Source organism: Cervus elaphus, chromosome 8, assembly GCF_910594005.1.
Source record: "Cervus elaphus chromosome 8, mCerEla1.1, whole genome shotgun sequence".
Taxonomy (NCBI): domain Eukaryota; kingdom Metazoa; phylum Chordata; class Mammalia; order Artiodactyla; family Cervidae; genus Cervus; species Cervus elaphus.
In genome coordinates, this window is record NC_057822.1 from 37,629,644 (window position 1) to 37,654,743 (window position 25,100).

At 37.5% G+C, this 25,100-nt stretch overlaps 1 protein-coding gene across 1 annotated transcript in view; it reads right to left on the reverse strand.

Moving 5' to 3' along the window:
- PTH2R (parathyroid hormone 2 receptor) overlaps positions 1–25,100 on the reverse strand; it is an 83,281-nt gene that overhangs the window by 50,791 nt on the left and 7,390 nt on the right. Inside the window, exons 3-5 of the mRNA XM_043910224.1 lie at positions 10,679–10,789; positions 10,446–10,567; positions 373–470 (exon numbers count right to left, since the gene is read on the reverse strand). Coding sequence (XP_043766159.1) covers positions 373–470; positions 10,446–10,567; positions 10,679–10,789 — 331 coding nt within the window. The remainder of the gene's footprint in view (positions 1–372; positions 471–10,445; positions 10,568–10,678; positions 10,790–25,100) is intronic.

Below are 25,100 nucleotides of genomic sequence, written 5' to 3' on the forward strand. Positions count from 1 at the left end.
TCTGTCCCATGCCACCAAAATCATTTGGAAAAAGTGAAATAAGCCTTCACATCATGAGTGAAAATTTTTCTAACTCGTTTTGACAATACTCTGCATCACTTAGCAAAAATAGACTGCAATGCAGACCCACTGTTTTAATGGTTTCATACTGCTTTGAGGCTTTAAGTCTTTAAACAAACAAACAATGAAGAATAACCCTGAATTTTTCAGGAAAAATAACTTATCAAAGTCAAATAATATAATACGAGGTTGAATTCAGAAACTTGCGTTTAGGGAAAGTATCTGGAGGCACAGATTGTGAGAGGTCTCTGTCTTTGATGAATAAGAAACAGACCTGCCCCTTCACAGAGGTAGTGATTGAGAATTACTCACCTGAAGTAACCAATGATGAGAATAGCCACGGCCAGGGATGCAAAGGAGACAGAGTATCCGATAGTGTACATGACAAAGAGGCGTTCAAAGAACTCTTGCTGCAGGGCAATAGATTTAATCAGAAACGCATATCTGATGGAGGTAAATTAAGAGCATGCATTTAAAAGACAGGCAATGTGTCGCCACATTCATATAATATATAGATTATTTTTATGGCCTTCCTTTTACTCCCCAAATTCAAGTCAACATTAACATATAATAAAATAATCGGCATTTCTTCTTGCTTTAAGTGAGGCCAAACTCAATGTTTCAAGATTCACGTCATGGATTTTTTGCAGTGTTCATTTTAACTAGTTGGAATTATATATCTAACGTGATATTTGGAGTAAATAAAACACACTGAAGGATGATTTTAAAACTAGTCAAAAGGATATATCACTTTTGGAATATTATTTCTAGTTTCCTTTCGCTTTTCTACCAAGCTGTAGTTTCTATGAAAGCAAAATAATGTGCAGATTTTAAATGAGCAGTGTGATGGGTTTTGACAAACTGATTTCTTTGCGCCACTAGCTAGTCAAAAATCCACCCACCATCCACCCCCCAGGTTAACTACTGTTCCAATTTCTGTCATCACAAATTGGCTTTATCTGTTCATGTACTTCATATATTTCTTGACTGTTCTTGGACTTCTTAGAATTATGTAGTGTACACTCTTTTTTGTCAAGACACTGTTATGATAGTCACTGATAATATTACATGAATCAACAGTTCATTCCTTTTTCTTCTTTTGTATTTCAAAATGACTATAGATTCAAAAGAAGTAGGAAAAGACAGTAAGAAAGGTCCTATGTACCCCTTCACCAGTATCCTCCAATGCTTGCGTCTAATTACACTAAAATACCAAACTAGGAATTTGGCATTGGTGCAATTTATGTGTTGACAGTTCTGTGTCATTTTATCACATATGAAAAAATTTTAAACATTTCTGCAGTCGAGCTACAGAAATATTCCATCACAACAAAGATCTTGCTCCTGGTGTTCCTTTTACAGTCATACCTACCCTCTTCCTCTCCACCATCCTTATCACCCACCAAACATTAATCTGTTTTCTACCTCTACAATTCTGTCATTTCATAAATGGAGAAATGAAATCCTACAGAACATGAACTTTGAGTCTGGCAGGATCCATTCAGGTTGTTACCCATACCAAGTTTGTTCTTTTTTATTGCTGCACTGTTTGTGGCAAATGATTAGAATAATTAAGAGATATAGCTAAACTAGGGCTTTCCAGGTGGTGCTAGCTGTAGAGAAGCTGCCTGCCAATGCAGGAGACATAAGAGACACAGGTTCACTCCTTGGGTCAGCAAGATCCCCTGGAGGAGGGCATGGCAACCCACTCCAGTATTCTTGCCTGGAGAATCCCAAGGACAGAGGAGCCTGGAGGGCTACAGTCCATGGGGTCACTAAGAGTCAGACGTGACTGAGTAACTTAGCACACTGCATGGTATGTACCTAACCATCATTATATTTGAAATGAGTTTCAGACTTTGTAGATAACATACAAAGTTGGGTCATGTTTCTTATAGACTCTTCTAATTTCTGTTAATTGGTATCTTAAGATATTTGTTTTTAATATAACATTGATATAATATTAAGGCTAAGTCCATTCTATATTTTTATTTTCTGTTATGTTTTTCATTACTGCGTTTTAGTTTTCTGGCCATCCCTGAATTACTTGAACAATTTGTAGAATTCCATTTTGATGTATATTTTTGGTGGTGGCTTTTGGTGGTGGCTCTAGGTATTATACTATATAACTTAATGTGGAAGATTTGATCACTGAATTTTCAACTTTCTTCTTTTCTAATTAAGTATTGAGAGCTATAAATCTATCTAGACATCTGCTTTTGCTGTTTTCCACAGTCTTTGATATATATTGAGCTTTCATATTTATCCAAACTTTTGCCATTGGTCACATAATTTTCAACTATTTATGAATTCTCTACATATTTTTTTTCTGATTTCATACATTTATTGGCATTGTCCAAAATATTGTTTTATTCTTTAATGGAAAAAAGCTATTAATATTCAAATGAAAAGGATCACATTAAAAAACTTGTATGTAAGAAACAGCCTCCAAGAACATCCAAGCAGCAAGTCAGAGGGAGGGAAAAATGCTTCAACAGCCCATCAGTTTCCTTCAAAATATTACTTGACAGGATACAACTCATTTCACTGGCTACGACAATTCATAGAATTTTTCATTGTTTTCTTGAGACGCAAAAGTTCACTGTTGCAGTGTTTTCAAATGACCAGTCAAGGGTTACTTCTCGGTTAAAAAGGCCACTGGTAGGTTCCTCGGACTGGAAAGGACGTTCCTTCACTGCAGGAAAATGAGCTCCCAAGAAAAGAAAGCTGAAGTCTTTGCAGAGCCTCTCACAACTCATCCTTCTCAGGTCACCCAGCTCCACGTCACTCAGGTCAATGTCGTCTCCCACGGGAAGCGCGCCAGCCTTGCCATCCCAAGGCTCCCTGGTGCTGATGACAGAGAAAGCCCCACCTCTCTACATATTTTAGTTGATTTTCTATTGATTCTTTTGTGGTCAGAGAACATACATAGCCTGTGTGATTTTAATCTTGAGATTTACTGAAACTTGTTTTATACCCCAGCATATGTTCTATCTTGGTAAACTTTGGTAACTACTTTAAAAGAATATGAATTTTTCAGTTATTGTGACTGAAGTAAAGTGAAGTGAAAGTCGCTCAGTCGTGTCTGACTCTTTGCAAACCCACAGACTGTAGCCCGCCAGGCTCCTCTATCCATGGGATTCTTCAGTCAAGAATACCAGAGTGGGTAGACATTCCCTCCTCAAGGGGATCTTCCAGACCCAGGGATCAAGTTCTGGATCTCCTGCATTGTAAGTAGATTATTTATCACCATCTAAGCCATCTGGCACCCCCCTCCAGTGTTCTTGCCTGGAGAGTCCCAGGGACGGGAGCCTGGTGGGCCGTCTATGGGGTCGCACAGAGTCGGACACAACTGACGTGACTTAGCAGCAGCAGCAAGCCATCAGGGAAGCCTTTGAAGCTCCTAAACACATGTATATTTAGGATTATTTCCTCTTGGTAAATTGATTCTTCATAATTTTAAATATTGCTGTCTTGGTAATGCTCTTTGTCTTGATGTCTACATTTCTCAAAGACAACATACAGTTAAGCCATACTTTTATTATCCATTCTAACAATCTCTGCCTTTTAGGAGAAATGTTTAGTTCACTGACCTCAAATACAATCATTGCTGTGACTGGGTTTAGATCTAACATATAGGTTATTTGCATTCTATATGTCTATCTTTTCTCTGAGCCTCTGTACCTACTTCCTTACCTTTTATTGGGGGTTGGGGGATGGGGAACTTAATCAGGTATTTATTAGTATTTCACTTGTGTTTTCTTTTAGCAGTTACTATAGAGACTTGGTTATGCATCTTGAAGTTATCAGACCTACATTTAATAATATTGAACTATTTCACCATATAAACAGATATTTACAATTATGTACCTAATTTTGCTCCCCTAGTCTTTGTCACATCTAGATTTTGTTCTACATAATTTATAAACCCTAATGAGAGGTTATTGTGTTTGCTTTAAGCAGTCAGCAGACTTTTAAATGACTTAAATTATAGATATAAAGATGGATGTAAACATAGCAATAAATAAGGATAGGTATATAGTTCTGCTTATTATTTTAGTCTGTCATTTTTATCCACATATGTATCTATTTTGGTACTCCTCATTCTTTCCTGTCAATCTTTGCTTCCATCTGATATATTTCTCTCCCATCTAGAGAATTTTTTTGAGCATTTCTTATGCAGAAGTCTGATAAAGATGAATTCTCTCAGATTTTTTTCTGTCTGAAAAAATCATTATTTCCCTTTATCTTAATGCATATTATCACTTTTAGAATGCCATTCCATTGTATCCAGGCCTCTACTGTTTAACTAAAAGACAAGCATCCTTTTAGTTTATGTTCTCCTGAATATCATGTGCCCTTTTCCTCTCATTGCTTTTAAGATTTTCTTCTTACCTTGATTTATAGCATTTTAACTATGATCTGTCAAAGTATGGCTTTCTTTTTATTTAATCTGCTTAGGGTTTTCTGAATACCTGGGACCTGTGATTGATTTATTTCACCCACTTTATAAAATTACCGGCCATTGCCTTCTGAAATATTTATTTGTCCTATTCTTTCCCTCTCTTCTTACCCCTAATTTCACATATCTTAGGCAATTACATATCATCTCACAGTCTCAGACAGTTCTGTTTATTAAATTTATTTTTTCTCCTAATGTTTCACTTGGAAAATTTCTGTAGCCTTCTTTTCAAGTTCACTGATGTTTATCATGCTGTGTCCAGTATTCTATTGAGCATATCAAATAAATTCTTCATTTAGAATTGAATACTTCAATTCTAGAATTTCCTTTTTTTTTAAGTTTTCATTTCTTTGTCAGTTTTCCCATCTGTTTATGCACTTTTTTCACTAAATCAGCTAACATATTTATGAGTCATTACCTGGAAATTACAACATCTAGATCATCTATTTTTTCTGCTTTGTTTTTACTCTAGATTTGGGGTCCCTACTTTGTAATTTTTTATTACATTATGGGCACTGTAAGTAAAAGAAGAGTTGGAACTGAAGCATGTAATATTGAGGCAGGAGGCAGATGGGCACCCCCCTCCCACCAGGTAAAGCAAATTGGAGATTCATTTTCTATTGACCAAAACTCTAAGACAAGAATGAAAGTGAAAGTGAAAGTGAAGTCGCTCAGTCATGTCCGACTCTTTGCGACCCCATGGACTGTAGCCTACCAGGCTCCTCTGTCCATGGAATTTTCCAGGCACGAGTACTGGAGTGGGTTGCCATTTCCTTCTCCAGGGTATCTTCCCAACCCAGGGATTGAACCCGGGTCTCCCACATTGCAGGCAGACGCTTTACCATCTGAGCCACCAGGGAAGCCCAAAGACAAGAATAGAGGGGCAATTATGGGAGGGGGCTGGACCTTCCACAGACCACATAGTTCTCGTTTCCGGAAGTTGGGAGACCTCCTGGACCACATATGTGCAGAAAAGGCCCGTTGGAGGCCAAAGGGGAGTCACCCTGCTTATTTAACTTATATGCAGAGTACATCATGAGAAGCACTGGGCTGGAAGAAGCACAAGCTGGAATCAAGATTGCCGGGAGAAATATCAATAACCTCAAATAGGCAGATGACACCACCCTTATGGCAGAAAGTGAAGAGGAACTAAAAAGCCTCTTGATGAAGGTGAAAGAGGAGAGTGAAAAAGTTGGCTTAAAGCTCAACATTCAGAAAACTAAGATCATGGCATCTAGTCCCATCACTTCGTGTCAAATAGATGGGGAAACAGTGGAAACAGTGTCAGACTTTATTTTTGAGGGCTCCAAAATCACTGCAGATGGTGATTGCAGCCATGAAATTAAAAGACGCTTACTCCTTGGAAACAAAGTTATGACCAACCTAGATAGCATATTAAAAAGCAGAGACATTACTTTGCCAACAAAGGTCCATCTAGTCAAGACTATGGTTTTTCCAGTGGTCATGTAGATGTGAGAGTTGGACTGTGAAGAAAGCTGAGCGCCAAAGAATTGATGCTTTTGAACTGTGGTGTTGGAGAAGACTCTTGAGAGTCCCTTGGACTGCAAGGAGATCCAACCAGTCCATCTTAAAGGAGATCAGTCCTGGGTGTTCATTGGAAGGACTGATGCTGAAGCTGAAACTTCAATACTTTGGCCACCTCATGGGAAGAGTTGACTCATTGGAAAAGACCCTGATGCTGGGAGGGATTGTGGGCAGGAGGAGAAGGGGACGACAGAGGATAAGATGGCTGGATGGCATCACCACTCGATGGACATGGGTTTGGGGGGACTCCGGGAGTTGGTGATGGACAGAGAGTCCTGGCGTGCTGCAGTCCATGGGGTCGCAAAGAGTCGGACACGACTGAGAGACTGAACTGAACTGAAGATGATGGGATCTTAACACCAGCAGGCTCTAGCGGCCATTATATGGGTTTTTGTCCATAAAACCTAAAAACCTTAGAAAAATTGAAGGTTTTCTAAGCTGCAGAGAAAAATTCTGATTACAACCATCAATAATTAATATCTCATATATAAGTAATATAACTTTGCCCTACAGTATATCAAAACTTTAGGAGCTATCCAGTTTTCTTATTAAAAGATTTTTTACATTTCTTAAGTTTCTCTAATTACTACTTAAGGGTTGTAAACAACAGAAAATACTCTATACTTTTAATTAAGGAGATAAAATTACTTATGACTAACAAAATGAACTCCTTATTGCCAAATTCAGACTTAAATTGAGGAAAGTAGGGAAAACCACTAGACCATTCAGGTATGCCCTAAATCAAATCCCTTATGACTATACAGTGGAAGTGAGAAATAGATTTAAGGGACTAGATCTGATAAACAGAGCGCCTGATGAACTATGGACGGAGGTTCGTGACACTGTACAGGAGACAGGGATCAAGACCATCCCCAAGGAAAAGAAATGCAAAGAGGCAAAATGGTTGTCTGAGGAGGCCTTACAAATAGCTGTGAAAAGAAGAGAAGCAAAAAGCAAAGGAAAAAAGGAAAGATATTCCCATTTGAATGCAGAGTTCCAAAGAATAGCAAGGAGAGATAAGAAAGCCTTCCTCAGCGATCAATGCAAAGAAATAGAGGAAAACAACAGAATGGGAAAGACTAGAGATCTCTCCAGGATGGGGAACACATGTAAATCCATGGCTGATTCATGTCAACGTGTGGCAAAAACCACTATAATATTGTAAAGTAATTAGCCTCCAACTAATAAAAATAAATGGAAAAAAATAAAAAGAAAAATAAAAAGAAAATCAGAGATACCAAGGGAACATTTGATGCAAAGATGGGTTCGATAAAGGACAGAAATGGTATGGACCTAACAGAAGCAGAAGAGATTAAGAAGAGGTGGCAAGAATACACAGAAGAACTGTACAAAAAAAGATCTTCATGACCCAGATAATCACAATGGTGTGATCATTTACCTACAGCCAGACATCCTGGAATGTGAAGTCAGGTGGGCCTTAGAAAGCACCACTATGAACAAAGCTAGTGGAGGTGATGGAATTCCCGTTGAGCTATTTCAAATCCTGAAAGATGATGCTGTGAAAGTGCTGCACTCAATATGCCAGCAAATTTGGAAAACTCAGCAGTGGCCACAAGACTGGAAAAGGTCTGTTTTCATTCCAATCCCAAAGAAAGGCAAGCCCAAAGAATGCTCAAACTACCACAGAATTGTACTCATCTCACACGCTAGTAAAGTAATGCTCAAAATTCTCCAAGCCAGGCTTCAGCAATACATGAACCATGAACTTCCAGATATTCTAGCTGGTTTTAGAAAAGGCAGAGGAAATAGAGATCAAATTGCCAACATCTGCTGGATCATCAAAAAAGCAAGAGAGTTCAGAAAAACATCTACTTCTGCTTTATTGACTATGCCAAAGCCTTTGACTGTGTGGATCACAATAAACTGTGGAAAATTCTGAAAGAGATGGGAATACCAGACCACCTGACCCAACTCTTGAAAAACCTATATGCAGGTCAGGAAGCAACAGTCAGAACTGGACATGGAACAACAGACTGGTTCCAAATAGGAAAAGGAGTACATCAAGGCTGTATATTGTCACCCTGCTTATTTAACTTATATGCAGAGTACATCATGAGAAGCACTGGGCTGGAAGCAGCACAGGCTGGAATCGAGATTGCCGGGAGAAATATCAATAACCTCAGATAGGCAGATGACACCACCCTTATGGCAGAAAGTGAAGAGGAACTAAAAAGCCTCTTGATGAAAGTGAAAGAGGAGAGTGAAAAATTTGGCTTAAAGCTCAACATTCAGAAAACTAAGATCATGGCATCTAGTCCCATCACTTCATGTCAAATAGATGGGGAAACAGTGGAAACAGTGGCTAACTTTATTTTTTTGGGCTCCAAAATCACTGCAGATGGTGATTGCAGCCATGAAATTCAAAAGACACTTACTCCTTGGAAGGAAAGTTATGACCAACCTAGATAGCATATTAAAAAGCAGAGACATTACTTTGGCAACAAAGGCCCATCTAGTCAAGACTACGGTTTTTCCAGTGGTCATGTAGGGATATGAGAGTTGGACTGTGAAGAAAGCTGAGCGCCAAAGAATTGATGCTTTTGAACTGTGGTGTTGGAGAAGACTCTTGAGAGTCCCTTGGACTGCAAGGAGATCCAACCAGTCCATCTTAAAGGAGATCAGTCCTGGGTGTTCATTGGAAGGACTGATGCTGAAGCTGAAACTCCAATACTTTGGCCACCTCATGGGAAGAGTTGACTCATTGGAAAAGACCCTGATGCTGGGAGGGATTGTGGGCAGGAGGAGAAGCGGACGACAGAGGATAAGATGGCTGGATGGCATCACCGATTCAATGGACATGAGTTTGAGTAAACTCCGGGAGTTGGTGATAGACAGGGAGTCCTGGCGTGCTGCAGTTCATGGGGTCGCAAAGAGTCGGACACGACTGAGCAACTGAACTGAACTGAATAAAATTAATCAAAATTTTCAGTTAAATTTTAACTAATATTCATATAAAATAGTATTTATTTTGGATATTTTACCATCCTTAGATATTTTGATTCTTGGAACACAGAGCAGTCAAAAAGAATGATTGTAATATTAGAGTTCAATGTAAATTAAATCATGATATAATTTAATGCCATTTAAAAGCTATGAAAGACTTGAATTTGTCATTTAATCCACAAATTTATAACACAGAACACTAAACATTGTGAATGTTTATCTATTTCAATGAAATTGAAATTATTTTAAAGTGTTTTACATTAACTTGGCTTTGGCTCCACTGTAACATAAACAACTAATTTTATCTAAGAAGCATCTCATAAACGAAATACTAAACTGAAGTCTTTTAGCAACTTACTAAAGAGTCCTTAAGGTGGTAGGGTTTTGTGTTAGAGAAAAAATTAAGGAAAGAAGTCCTGACTATTAATACCTAATCAAACAAGGAACTTTCCAACTCACCAGTTCTCCTGCCACTGTTCCTCCTCCCCCACAACCAAAAAAGATCACCAAGCATAAAGAAAAATGTCTGCTGTTAGGAGAGTTATGTATTATGACTGTTCTCAGGGGTCTCATAAAATCATTTATACTTCAATTTATGTTCACCCCTACCATCATATGACTATGGTGAACTTATGCTCATCCCTATAGCATCATGCATTTTATAGAGGAGGTTTCAGTGATAGGAATTTAAGCATGACTTTTAATCTATCTACCATATAAAACCTAAAAGTAACTATCTAGAAGTTTCTGAAGTTTACATGTGATTACCATATCAGAAATAGCACTGATAAAGAATGTGGAGACCAGGACCCTGCTCTGAGCTGAGTCACTTGGATCAACCCTTCATCTCTGGTTCTAAGTTGACACACATGTGTACAATTAAGGTATTATGTGAGAAGATCTATAAGACACCCCCTTACTCCTCTTTAACTCTACATACTCTTAATTTTTCCTACACTGATAAAATCACCTACTGGCAAATCTTATGAGATGAAAAACCCATCTCTACAGTTTAAAGTTACTCCAGGAACATATAGTGAGACAAGATGTTGCTATTCATAAGTAACCAAGAAAAAAATCATGAATTATGTTGCTGACTACCTATTTGGATTTTTACACATAATATAACATCATATAATGTAATATAAACATAATGTAATATAAGTGACACATATTCATAAGTATACATACATATACCTCAGCCAGGTAAATCTAACCAAAAGAAAATACCAAAATGTTTCAGGTCCTAGATTTTTCCTTAACCAGGTATCTGAAAAGCTTTCAACCTTGCTTTTATCTTTTTCAATATTTGTGTCAGATAATATAAGAGTTTTTTGTACAGTGGTTGGTAATCAAGAATTGCATTAAAACATTTCGTTTTCCTTTAGGGGCTCAAAAATACAAAAATAATTACCTTTCCTATGTTGATATCTGGTTGCAGAAAGCGAAGGCAGTCTGAATAATTAGACCATGTTTTATTTAAACTGTGCATAAAATCCCATGTTCCATTGGGGTTACAGTGTCGGAAAGCAACTCCTGTGAAGATGTGAAGAAAAACACTGAGATTGCTCAGTTCTTGTAGAGTCTATTATTTTTAAAAAAGGAAGTTTCTATTCCAAATGAATCATTTCACAAAAAATTAAATACCTTTATGATTGAAGTCGTAAATATAAGGAGGACACGGGACAGCCAACATTTTCCCCACTGTTCCTCTAGGCCAACAGATGAGTCCATCCCATTCTGGAAAACAGTTTCCTTCTGATAAGGAAAAAATTAAAAAACAGATAAACAAAAATGCAGCTAGAACCAGAGAGTCAATGCATTCAAAATACAAAATTTCAAGTCACTGCCTATAGCAAAATGTAAAGCAAACTGGTAGTTTTGTAAACTAGAATGTGATGGACATACGATGTAAACATCTCAAAATTCATCCACCTAGCCTCATCAAAGGCCCATTGCTAGAAATATTTGATTTCCATAAATTAAAACTATTTAGTGATTCTAATATATATGAATCATAGCAATGAATATGTAAGAAACATCAAAATTCATTGAGAACAATTTCCTTTAGTAAAATTCTGTCATAGTTGTAGCTACATTTTTTTACCCTAGGTTTTTCAAATTACTGTTGAAAAATATGACACATGAAAAAGATTGAACTTCACAGATAAGCTCCAAGATCGGGGTTTGCCTTTTTACAAATAATTTGTAATTTATTTGAGTCTAACAATCATCTCAGACAAAATTCTCATGAACTCTACTCTCCTCCAGATGAATCCAGAACCCTATTACTTCTCACAACCTCGACTGACACCCACCCCCCACCCCCAGTCCATGCCACCACAACTCCAGTCTTAATTATTGCAATGGCCCCCAACTGGTCTTCCTGATTCCATTCTTGTTCTCCTCATGCAATAGCCCAAAGGCTTCCCATCTCACTCTGAGGAAAAGCCAAGTCTCTTCAATGTCTAAAAGCCCCACAGGATCTGCTCTCATCTCTGGCTTATCCCTCATCCTCCCATCCCAGACTACACTCCTTATCCCACTTTCATGCCATGTTTTTCACTTGAGCTCTCTTTTTTCTTCCACTATCAAATTTTAATTTATTATAATTTTCTTAAACCATAGGATTTAAGGACCTTGAGGGTGGGGAATTCTGTTACACGCCTTTGCTTTTCTGGGTTTTTCAGGACTCTCCTCCATTCGTTGTGCATAAAACTTCCAAGAAGAGAGCCCATCAGCCAGGTCATATTCAAACTTCCCCAAAAGAGACTTTTGACGATTTCTGTGTTCATTTTCCCTTGTTACTATAACAAATTACCACAAACTTACAGCTTGAAATAACCCAAGCTTATTATCTCACTATTTCTGTGTGTCAGAAGTCTGGTGAGCTCAGCCAGACCCCTGCTTAGAGACTCATAAACCTGAATCAAGGACTAGGCAGGGTTAAAAACCCATTTCCTTACTCATTCCAGTTGCTAGTAGAATTTAGTTCCTTGCAATGATGACTAAGATTCTCATTTCCTTCCTGGCTGTTACTGAGGGTTGTTCCCAACTTCTGGAAGCCACTTGCATTCCTTGGTTCATGGCCCCCTTCCTCTGTCTTCAAAGTCAACAAGGGAGGTCAAGTCTTTCTCATGTTTCCAATCTCTCCTCCACTCTGCTTTTCTCTTACCAACTATTTTGCCTTTGTCTTCCACTTTTAAGAATCCATATATTTACATTAGTCCCATCCAAATAATCCAGGCTAATTTTCCTATTTTAAGGTTGACAACCTTAATTCCATTTGCAATGCCGCTTTGCCTTGTTACATAACATACACAGGCAGAACACCAGATATTAGGGTTTGCATATCTTTGAGGGGACATTATTTCTGCTACCATAGGTACCATTATAGCTCTCAATCTTTTAGTTACCAATTACACTAACTGTGGTTGAGAATTTTGTTCTAAGGTGGCAGCGTGGTAAAGAAGCTGCCTGTCAATGCAGGAGATGCAAGATGCAGGTTTAATCCCTGGGTTGGGAAGATCCCCTGGAGGAAAAAATGACAACTTGCTTCAGTAATTTTGCTTGGAAATCCCACGGACAGAAGAGCCTGGTGGGCTAAAGTCCAATTCAGTTCAGTTCAGTCACTCAGTCGTGTCGGAATCTTTGCAACCCCAAGGACTGCAGCACGCCAGGCTTCCCTGCCCATCACCAACTCCTGAAGCTTGTGCAAACTCATGTCCATTGAGTCAGTGATGCCATCCAGCTATCTCATCCTCTGTCTTTCCCTTCTCCTCCTGCCTTCAATCTTTCCCAGCATCAGGGTCTTTTTCAGTGAGTCAGTTCTTCGCATCAGATGGCCCAAGTATTGGAGCTTCAGCTTCAACATCAGTCCTTTCAATGAATATTCAGGGTTGAGGTCCTTTAGGATTGACTGGTTTGATCTCCTTGCAGTCCAACAGACTTTCAACAGTCTTCTCCAACACCACAGTTCAAAATCATCAAGCCTTCAGTGCTCAGCTTTCTTAATGGTCCAACCCTCACATCCATGCATGACTACTAGAAAAACCATAGCTTTGACTAGACAGACCTTTGTCAGCAAAGTAATGTCTCTGCTTTTTAATATGCTGTCTAGGTTTGTCACAGCTTTTGTTCCAAGGAGCATGTGTCTTTTACTTCCATGGCCGCAGTCACCATCTGCAGTGATTTTGGAGCCCAAGAAAATAAAGTCTCTCACTGCTTCCATTGTTTCCCCATCTATTTGCCATGAAGTGAGGGGACCAGATGCCATGATCTTCGTTTTTTGAGTGTTGAGTTTTAAGTCAGTTTTTTCACTCTCCTCTTTCACTTTCCTCAAGAGGCTCTTTAGTTCCTCTTCACTTTCTGCCATAAGGGTGGTGTCATCTGCATATCTGAGGTTATTGATATTTCTCCTGGCAATCTTGAATCCAGCCTGTGCTGCATCCAGCCTGGCATTTTGCATGATGTACCCTGCATAGAAGTTAAATAAGCAGGAAAATATACAACCTTGACGTACTCTTTCCCGATTTGGAACCAGTCCATTGTTCCATATGCAGTTCCAACTGCTGCATCTTGACCTGCATACAGATTTCTTGGACGGCAGGTAAGGTGGTCTGGTATTCCTATCTCTTTAAGAATTTTCCACAGTTTGTTGTAATCCACACAGTCAAAGACTTTAGCATAGTCAATGAAGAAAAGCAGATGTTTTTCTGGAATTCTCTTGCTTTTTCTATGATCCAGCAGATGTTGGCTATTTGATCTCTGGTTCCTCTGCCTTTTCTAAATACAGCTTAAATATCTGGAAGTTCTCAGTTCATATACTGTTGAAGACTAGCATGGGGAATTTTGAGCATTATTTTGCCAGTGTGTGAGGTGAGTGTAATTGTGCTATAGTCCGTGGCTACAGCCCATGCGATCTACAACCATCTAGTCCATGGCTACAGTCCCTGGGGTCACAAACAGTCGGATATATTGAGCGCACAGACACACACACACAGAGTGTTCATTGTGCCAAGTTGTTTGTTTGGTTTTGAATACTCAGCATAACAGAACCTAGTAGAAACACCAGTATCTACAGCAAAGAATTCAGTGTGAACCTGAGGTTGACTTGCTAATGTCCACCATATCACATGAAAATAAATACTTGATTTGTTCTGTGGATGGCTGAAGCAATAAGAAAATGATAATATCTTCCCTCACCCACACTGTTCTCGCAGAAGAGAATGTTTTCTTGGAAACAGCCTCACTTTGCTCTCATAACAAAAGCTTGGATTTACATACTGCTAGTAACCATGGAACTCATCACAGTGGCTCCCATATTTGGTACATGGCTTTACCTGCTTCTTTCCACCATGACCTACTTTTTGTTTATCTTTCTTCTTAAATAAAGTATAATGAATCAATCTCTTCCACCAGCTTCAGTTCAGTTCAGTCGCTCAGTCAGTTCAGTTCAGTTGCTCAGTCGTGTCCAACTGTTTGCGACCCCATGGACTGCAGCACACCAGGTCTCCCTGTCCATCACCAACTCCCTGAGTTTACTCAAACTCATGTCCATTGAGTTGGTGATGCCATTCAACCATCTTATCCTCTGTCGTCCCCTTCTCCTCCTGCCTTCAATCTTTCCCAGCATCAGGGTCTTTTCAAATGAGTCAATTCTTCACATCAGGTGGCCAAAGTATTGGAGTTTCAGCTTCAGCACCAGTCCTTCCAAAGAATATTCAGGACTGATTTCCTTTAGGATGGACTGGTTGGATCTCCTTGCTAGTCAAAGGACTCTTAAGAGTCTTCTCCAACACCACAGTTCAAAAGCATCAATTTTGTCCTGAATATTTTTCTGTCTTGATAGCATTCAATGTGGTTTCCCATACATTTACTTTCTATTTAATAAGTCATGTATTCTTATTTTTCTGAAACCAATACTTTCCCAAATATCTGTCATGTAGTCTACATAAAATGGACCCAGACACATATTCTTTTGTTCTTGTAACTAGTTGTCCTTCAAAATGTGTGCTTCAATATCACATGAAATTTTCCAAGAGTTGGTCATGTGATGAACTAAGGTCTTCATAGAAGTCTGAATCAATGATCAATTTATTCTATAATTATGCAGTTTTTAAGCTGCAATAGAGAAAACTGTTGCTATTTTGCTCATGCTTTAAAAGGGATAGTTTTTGGTCCCCTAAAAGGTTGTTGTTGGTGTTCAGTCACTAAGTCGTGTCTGACTCTTTGCCACTCCATGGACTGCAGGATGCCAGGCTCCTCTGTCCTACAATGTCTCCTGGAGTTTGCTTAAATTCATGTCCATTGAAAATGTGATGCTATGTAACCATCTCATCCTCTGCAATCCCCTTCTCCTTTTGCCTTCAATCTATCCCAGCATCAAGGTCTTTTTCAATGATTTGGTTCTTCATAAAAGGTGACCAAAGTATTGGAGCTTCATGCCATCCCAAATATACAAATAGCTCATACAGCTTAATGCCAGAAAACAGCAATCCAATCAAAACATGAGGAAAGGGACTTGCCTGGTGGTCCAGAGGCTAAGATTTCATGCTCCCAAAGCAGGACGCCCAGGTTCAATTCCTGGTCAAGGAGCTATCCTACATGCCGCAACCAAGACCCAACAAGTAAATAAATAATTTTTTTAAATGAGCAGAAGCTCTAAATAGACATTTCCCCACAGAAGACACACGGATAGCCAGCAGGCACATGAAAAGATGCTCATTATCACTAATTATTAGAGAAATGCAAATCAAAACTACAACAAAGTACCACCTCAGACCAGTCAGAATGGCCATCATTTTAAAAATCTACAAATAATAAATGCTAGAGAAGGTGTGGAATAGAGGGAACCCTCCTACACTGTTAGAAATGTAAGCTGGTGCAACCACTATGTAAAACAGTATGGATTTTCCTCAAAATAATAAAAATAGAGTTGCCTTTTGATCTAGCAATCCCACTCCTGGGCATATATCCAGATAATTATATTTCAGAAACTTACATGCATCCGTATGTTCATAGCAGCACTACTTACAATAGCCAGGACATCAGAGCAATCTACACGGCTACAATCAACAGATGAATGGATAAAGACAATGTGGCATATATATATGTATGGTGGTGGTTTGGTCGCTAAGTCCTGTCTGACTCTTGTGACCCCACGGACTATAGCCTGCCAGACTCTTCTGTCATGGGATTCTCCAGGTGAAAATACTGGAGTGGGTTGCCATTTCTTTCTCCAGGGGATCTTCCTGACCCAGGGTCTCCTGCATTGCAGGCAGATTCTTTACCGACTGAGCTACAAGGGAAACCCATATATATATATATGTGTGTGTGTGTGTGTGTGTATATACACACATACACATATATGTATATGTGTGTGTGCAAGTCTGTAATGGAATACTATTTAACCATAAAATAGAATGAAATAATGCCATTTGCAACAACCTAGAGATTATCATACTAAGTGAAGTAAGGGAAACCCATATATATATATATATATATATATATATATACACACACACATATGTGTGTATGTATATATGTGTGTGTGTGTGCATGTGTGTAATGAAATACTATGTAACCATAAAATAGAATGAAATAATGCCATTTGCAACAACCTAGAGATTATCATACCAAGTGAAGTAAGTCAGAAAGAGAAAGACAAATACCATGTAACACCACTTATATTACACAATCTAAAATACGACACAAAAGAAATTACCTATACTACAGGAACAGACTCAGACATGGAGAATAGACCTGCGGCTGCTAAAGGAAAAGGGGGATGAGGGAGGGGTGCATTGGACATTTGGGATTAGCAGAGGCAAACTGGTATATACAGAATAGATATACAACAAGGTCCAACTGTATAGCACAAGGAACTATATTCAATATCCTGTGATAAACTACAATGGAAAAGAATATGAAAAAATCTCTAATTGGAAAAGACATATGCACCCCAATATTCACAGCAGCAGTATTTATAAAAGCCAAGACATGGAAGCAACCTAAATGACCACCAACAAATGAATGGATAAAGTTGTGGTACCTATATAGATATATACACTGGTATAGTACTCAGCTATAAAAAGTATAAAACAATGCCATTTGCAATAACATGGATGGACCCAGAGATGATCATAGTAAGTGAAATAAGTCAAACAGAGAAAGACAAATATTATATGATATCACTTCTGTGTGGAATCTAAACAAATGATACAAATGAACTTATTTACAAAACAGAAATATACTCCCTGACACAGAAAACAAATTTATGGTTATCAAAGGAGATGTGAGGGAGAGATAAATTAGGAGTTTGAAATTAACATATACACACTATTATATATAAAATAGGTAAACAACTAGGTCTTTTTGAATAGTACAGGAAACTTATACTCAATATCTTATAATAACCTGTAATGGAAACTTATAATGTAAATATACATACAGATAGGTATAACTGAATCACTCTGCTATAAACCTGAAACTAACACAACATTGTAGATTAACTATACTTCATTTTTTTTACATTTTTAAAAATAAAATAGTATTTCTCTTAAAAAAAAAAACCTTCCCACACACATACACACAGAGATATACTCCAAAACTGAGAAAACCAACACTCCCCCAAAATAATGTTTCTGTAGATTGTAATAATTTCTCTGCTGGCTATTTGACAAAGAGAATAATCAATATTCACAAAAGGTTGAGAAGACTGGGAAAGCCATGCCCTCATACAGATAATACACAGAGATCTTAATTAGCATCTTCTCTTTGATCAACATTTCACAATCTGTATGAGTAAATACTTTCATTATTGCAAGAAACTAATTAATTGCCTAATGAGTCACCAAAGTCCTTTTATAAATTAACACCATTAATTACATTCTGTGCAACCTTTTGTGTGTGCCAGGAGGAACTGATCATTAGTGAAACTTGGCAAACCATATTTACACAAAGCATTCTAAAATTTGGAGAATCGGACTTTGACTCTTTTCAGTTCTACAGTTTCCATAGCATAATATGACCATACAACTGTAAAATAAACCTGGGATCATAATATTTGGGGGTTTGTTTTTAAATACTTAAATAGTTTTAAAACTAGATATTTTTACATTTTCTTTTCTTTCTTTCATAGAAAAGAGGAAAATTTTTACTTCCTTTTTATTATAAAAATTTTTACAGAAATAAAACAGAGGCTATCATATACTCAGTATTTAAAATTTACAGTTGGTAATATTTTATCAAATTTATTTCATCTAAGTTATTTTTCACTGTGGTATTTTATTTTATTTTTTGGTTTTTTTTTTTTTTTTCACTGTGGTATTTTAAAGTAAGGTGCAGACAGTATAACAGCTCACTCCTAAATATTTTGATATACATCTCTCAATTTAAGAGAATTTTAAAATGAAAACTTCTTAAATAAGATAGTGGATTCAAAATGTCATTTATCTTTTTACAGTTGTAGGAGAAGAAATGTTGGATCAATTTACATACAATTAGACATTTTTCATTGAAAGTAGACCAATTTGCCCAGATTTAATTCTAGCATATTTTATAGAGAAAGATCTCAAAGAGCATGTCTTTTCTCTTAATATTTATACCTCTACATGTTTCACATGAGTTACAGCTTCACAAATTTTAGATGTTATAAAGTTTACATCTAGATCATTTACTCTTTTTATGTTTAACTATCATGATGTGTTACTGATTCCCAGTTGCTTGTCTTTACCGACCTTATTCTGTCTACATGGAATGTCTTTTTACTTCCTCCTTTACACATCTAATTCCTACTCCTTTACTTGTCCATAAAGCTTTCTCTGATTCCTCTGTGATGAATTAAGATGCCTTTTTTCAGTGGTTCCACAACTGTGATACTTCTTTTTTTTTTTTTTCATTTATTTTTATTAGTTGGAGGCCAACCATTTCACAACATTGCAGTGGGTTTTGTCATACATTGACATGAATCAGCCATGGAGTTACATGTATTCCCCATCCCGATCCCCCCTCCCACCTCCCTCTCCACCCGATTCCTCTGGGTCTTCCCAGTGCACCAGGCCCGGGCACTTGTCTCATGCATCCAACCTGGGCTGGTGATCTATTTCACTATAGATAATGTTCATGCTGTTCTCTTGAAACATCCCACCATCGCCTTCTCCCACAGAGTCCAAAAGTCTGTTCTGTACATCTGTCTCTTTTTCTATTTTGCATATAGGGTTATCATTACCATCTTTCTAAATTCCATATATATGTGTTAGTATGCTGTAATGTTCTTTATCTTTCTGGCTTACTTCACTCTGTATAATGGGCTCCAGTTTCATCCATCTCATTAGAACTGATTCAAATGAATTCTTTTTAATGGCTGAGTAATATTCCATGGTGTATATGTACCACAGCTTCCTTATCCATTCATCTGCTGATGGGCATCTAGGTTGCTTCCATGTCCTGGCTATTATAAACAGTGCTGCGATGAACATTGGGGTGCATGTGTCTCTTTCAGATCTGGTTTCCTCAGTGTGTATGCCAATCTATAGATTCAATGCAATCCCTATCAAGCTACCAATGATATTTTTCACAGAACTAGAACAAATAATTTCACAATTTGTATGGAAATACAAAAAACCTTGAATAGCCAAAGTAATCTTGAGAAAGAAGAATGGAACTGGAGGAATCAACCTGCCTGACTTCAGACTCTACCACAAAGCCACAGTCATTAAGACTATGATACTTCTGTTGTTAAACTTAGACACCATCTGAGGGCTGTCTACTTCCTATACTATTAGATAATCATTTCCAAGGAGTAAGGATAGAATCGGATTCATTTTTACCAGTGCTCACTACAGAAGGAACACACTGTATGCACATATTTGTTGAACTGTTAAAGGGACACTAAAGATAATAATGTTAGACTAGATAATTTCTAAGACATATTCCAGCTCAAAATTTCATGAGACTTCATAAAAGATAATTCATTTAACTCTCATAGATAGCAATCTTTATAAATACCTTCACGGCAGTGTTGCCCCTCATTAGTAGACCTAAATGTCTGAGACATCAGGGTCAGTGTTCTTTAAAGATAACACTAGTGATTCCCTTTCCTGACATTATTAGCCTAGCCATTCAGAAAACTCTTTCCTAGTCCAAGATATCTACAAAGGCTGAATTAATATAAAAACGTTCTTGCTTAAAACATGGCTTAGGGAGGGAGGCTCAAGAGGGAGGGGGGGATACATATATATATGACTGATTTGTGTTGTTGTATGGCAAAAACCAACACAACACTGTAAAGCAATTTTCCTCCACTTAAATTTTTTTAAAATATTGTTTACGGCTACAAATTAAAAAATATGAGGCCAGAAAATATTCCACAGGATCAGCAATCACCACATTGAGGCTTACAATAGAGGCCTCTACTGACTTGTTGGCTAAAAATTTGGATTTTGATGGTATTCTGATAAAACAAAAATTAGTCTGAAACCTGATGAAGTAGGAAGCTATGCCGAAAACTCCTTTGTAAGGTTAGGATTCCCAAAAGATGAATCACTTAGTGGGTGAACAAAAAACAAAAGCATCCTTTAGAAAGAGACTGGCTGTTTCACTGCTGGCTATATTTAAACAGGTGACAGTAAGAAAAAGATTGTTCTTTGAAAATTTCTAACCACAAGCTCACACTTTGGTGTAGTCTAATATATGGTCTTAGTTTAAAGTGCAGTTAGATCAATAGTTCTACTAGGCATCTTGCAGAAAACAGAAATTTTCTCTAGAAGAATGGATATTAAATGAGGATCTCATAAATCCTTTATCATAAGTCATTAGACACACAAGGAAATAAGCCCCCATGTGTGGTAGTCAGTATTGACAAGCAAAGTCTGTGGTTATCTTAATATCAAATGCAGAATATAAAATAGGTCTAGTGAGAAAACAAGAAAGAGATTAAAATTATATTTAAGATTAAAAAAACTATCAAAATTAAATAGACTTCAAAACTGAAAAATAGAATAATAAAAATTAACTTAATGGATGGATTAAAGAGCCTTTAGACATAGCTCAAAAAATAGTTGATGAATTGGAAAATATATTTGAAGAAATTACCAAAACAGCAGTAGAAAAACAAAGAAAAGGAAAACATGCAAGACACGAAGATACAAAGGGTAATGGGAGAAGCTCCCTCATTTATCTACTTAAAGCTGCAGAAGGAGAAAATAGGAAAAGGAGGAAGAGCAAATTTTCAAAGACAAAATAACAAGACATCCCCACCACTGAAAAAAGACACAGACCCTTAGATTCTGGAAATCAAGTGAACCCATACCTAGACATAGAATGAAATTGCAGAACATCAAACTCAAACAGAAACTCTGAAAAGGAGCTCATAAGAAAAATGAATGACCAACAAAATTTTCCAACAATAACAATGGAAGCTACAGTGGAAAAATAAAATCTTTAGGAGCTAAAAGTAAATAATTCTCATCCAAAGGTCATTAGCCCAGAAAAAATATCTCTGAAGATTGAGATTGAAATTAATACCTTGTCAAACAAATAAAAATACAGAGTTCACTGTGTATGCATGCGTGCTCAGTCGCTCCAGTCGTGTCCGACTCTTTGCAGTCCTGGGGACTGTAGCCCGCCAGGCTCCTTTGGCCTCAGGATTTTCCCAGCAAGAATACCGGAGTGGGCTGCCATGCCCTCCTCCAGGGGATCTTCCTGACCCAAGGATCAAACCTGCATCTCTTGCATCTCCCACACTGCCAGTGGATTCTTTACCGCTGAACCACTGGAGAAGTCCAGAAGTAGTGATACTACTTATAATATCACTATAACTAGATTCCAGTGTAAGGAAATCTCTTAAAAAGATGTATTTTAGGAAGAAGAAAAATTATACAAACTTACACTTAATATAAAACTGTATGATAACAGCATATAATTTGGAAGCAGTTAAGGTATTTCAAAACGCTTACACTATTTGATAGGGGGAAGTTATTGATAACTTTAAAGTGAAAGTGAAGTCGCTCAGTCGTGTCCGACTCTTCGTGACCCCATGGACTGTAGCCTACCAGCCTCCTCCATCCATGGGATTTTCCAGGCAAGAATACTGGAGTGGGTTGCCATTTCCTTCTCCAGGAGATCTTCCCAACCCAGGGATCAAACCCAGGTCTCCTTCATTATAGACAGACGCTTTACCGTCTGAGCCACCAGGGAAGTCTTTGGTAACTTTAAACTTTCTTTAATATAACATGAAAAATTCAAAAAACCAGCTTTTAGCTTTGTTGATTTTTGCTATGGTCTCTTTAGTTTCTTTTGCATTTATTTCTGCCCTGATTTTTAAGATTTCTTTCCTTCTGCTAACCCTGGGGTTCTTCATTTCTTCCTTCTCTAATTGCTTTAGGTGTAGAGTTAGGTTATTTATTTGGCTTTTTTCTTGTTTCTCGATGTAAGCCTGTAATGCTATGAACCTTCCCCTTAGCACTGCTTTTACAGTGTCCCATAGGTTTTGGGTTGTTGTGTTTTCATTTTCATTCATTTCTATACATATTTTGACTTCTTTTTTGATTTCTTCTATGATTTGTTGGTTATTCAGAAGCGTGTTATTTAGCCTCCATATGTTTGAATTTTTAACAATTTTTTTCCTGTAATTGAGATCTAATCTTACTGCACTGTGGTCAGAAAAGATGACTGGAATGATTTCAATTTTTTTGAATTTTCCAAGACCAGATTTATGGCCCAGGATGTGATCTATTCTGGAGAAGGTTCCGTGTGCACTTGAGAAAAAGGTGAAGTTGATTGTTTTGGGGTGAAATGTCCTATAGATATCAATTAGGTCTAGCTGGTCCATTGTGTCATTTAAGGTTTGTGTTTCCTTGTTAATTTTCTGTTTAGTTGATCTATCCATAGTTGTGAGTGGGGTATTAAAGTCTCTCACTATTATTGTGTTACTATTAATTTCCTCTTTCATACTCGTTAGTGTTTGCGGAGAGGGTGTGGAGAAAAGGGAACCCTCTTACACTGTTGGTGGGAATGCAAACTAGTACAGCCGCTATGGAAAACAGTGTGGAGATTTCTTAAAAAACTGGAAATAGAACTTCCATATGACCCAGCAATCCCACTTCTGGGCATACACACTGAGGAAACCAGATCTGAAAGAGACACATGCACCCCAATGTTCATCGCAGCACTGTTTATAATAGCCAGGACATGGAAGCAACCTAGATGCCCATCAGCAGATGAATGGATAAGGAAGCTGTGGTACATATACACCATGGAATATTACTCAGCCGTTTAAAAGAATTCATTTGAATCAGTCCTAATAAGATGGATGAAACTGGAACCCCTTATACAGAGTGAAGTAAGCCAGAAAGATAAAGAACATTACAGCATACTAACACATATATATGGAATTTAGAAAGATGGTAACGATAACCCTATATGCAAAATGGAAAAAGAGACACAGAAATACAGAACAGACTTTTGAACTCTGTGGGAGAATGTGAGGGTGGGATATTTCAAAAGAACAGCATGTATACTATTTATGGTGAAACAGATTACCAGCCCAGGTGGGATGCATGAGACAAGTGCTCGGGCCTGGTGCACTGGGAAGACCCAGAGGAATAGGGTGGAGAGGGAGGTGGGAGGGGGGATCGGGATGGGGAATACGTGTAAATCTATGGCTGATTCATATCAATGTATGACAAAAATAAATAAATAAATAAATAAATAAACAACAACAACAAAAAAAGAAAAATTCTAGGCTAATCACTAAAGAATTAAATATAACATATACCTTCCAAACTAGTAGGGGGAGGGAGGATGAAATAAGGAAAAAAGTCTCAATCAATTCAAAAGAAGCCAACAGAAGGTGAAAGTAGAGAGTAAAAGGAACCATAGGAAGAGCTGGTAAAATGAAAAGCCCAAATAGATGGTAAATTCAAATACAGTGTATTCATAATCATAATTAATGCAATTGGCTAAATTCTTTAATTATAGACAAAGTCTATAAAAATGGATAACAAGAAAAATTCCACCTGTGTCTTGTTTATAAATGAAACTCCCAAAATATAAGCACACAGAGAAGTTTAATAAATAAATAGGAAAAGATAAGGAATTGCTTAATGGAGTTAGAGTGTTAGTTTCGCAAAATGAAAAATTTCTGGCTATTGGTTTAACATAACAATGTGAATATACTTAACATTACTGAGCTGTATGCTTAAAATATTTAAGATGATTAATTTAATATTATGTGCATTGTACCATAATTAAAGATTTTTAAGGATGGGAAAGTAAGTGCAAGGCAAATATCAAACAAGAGAGAAAGAACTAAGTTATTTATTAAATATCATTATCTTAATATAATAATTTTAGTATTTAGTTATCATATAAAGCAAAAGTAAACTAGAAACAAAGAAAGATGCTTCATATCAATGGAAGGTTTGATTTACCAGGAAATATAACACTTCTCAATTTGCATATACCCAATAACATATTTTCTAAATATACAAAGCAAAAAATTCATCATCATTGTAGGCTATTTTAAGATATATATATCAGAAAAAGAATAAGTCAAATAGATGAGAAATCATAGCAGAATACATGAGCCACACAACCAATAATCTTAACCTAGTGGATACTATGGAGAAGGCAATGGCACCCCACTCCAGTACTCTTGCCTGGAAAATCCCATGGATGGGGGAGCCTGGTAGGCTGCAGTCCACGGGGTCGCTAAGAGTCAGACACGACTGAGCAACTTCACTTTCACTTTTCACTTTCATGCATTGGAGAGGGAAATGGCAACCCACTCCAGTGTTCTTGCCTGGAGAATCCCAGGGACGGGGGAGCCTGGTGGGCTGCCGTCTATGGGGTCGCACAGAATCAGACACGACTGAAGTGACTTAGCAGCAGCAGCAGCAGTGGATACTATAAAATACTGTGCTCAGAAACTGAACAGTACACATTCTTTTGAAGACCACATGAAACATTTATCAAAACTGACCCCCATAGAAGCAAGTAAGTCTCAGCACATTTTTGAAAATTAATATCATGCAGACCACATTCTCTGATCATAACCAACTGAGAA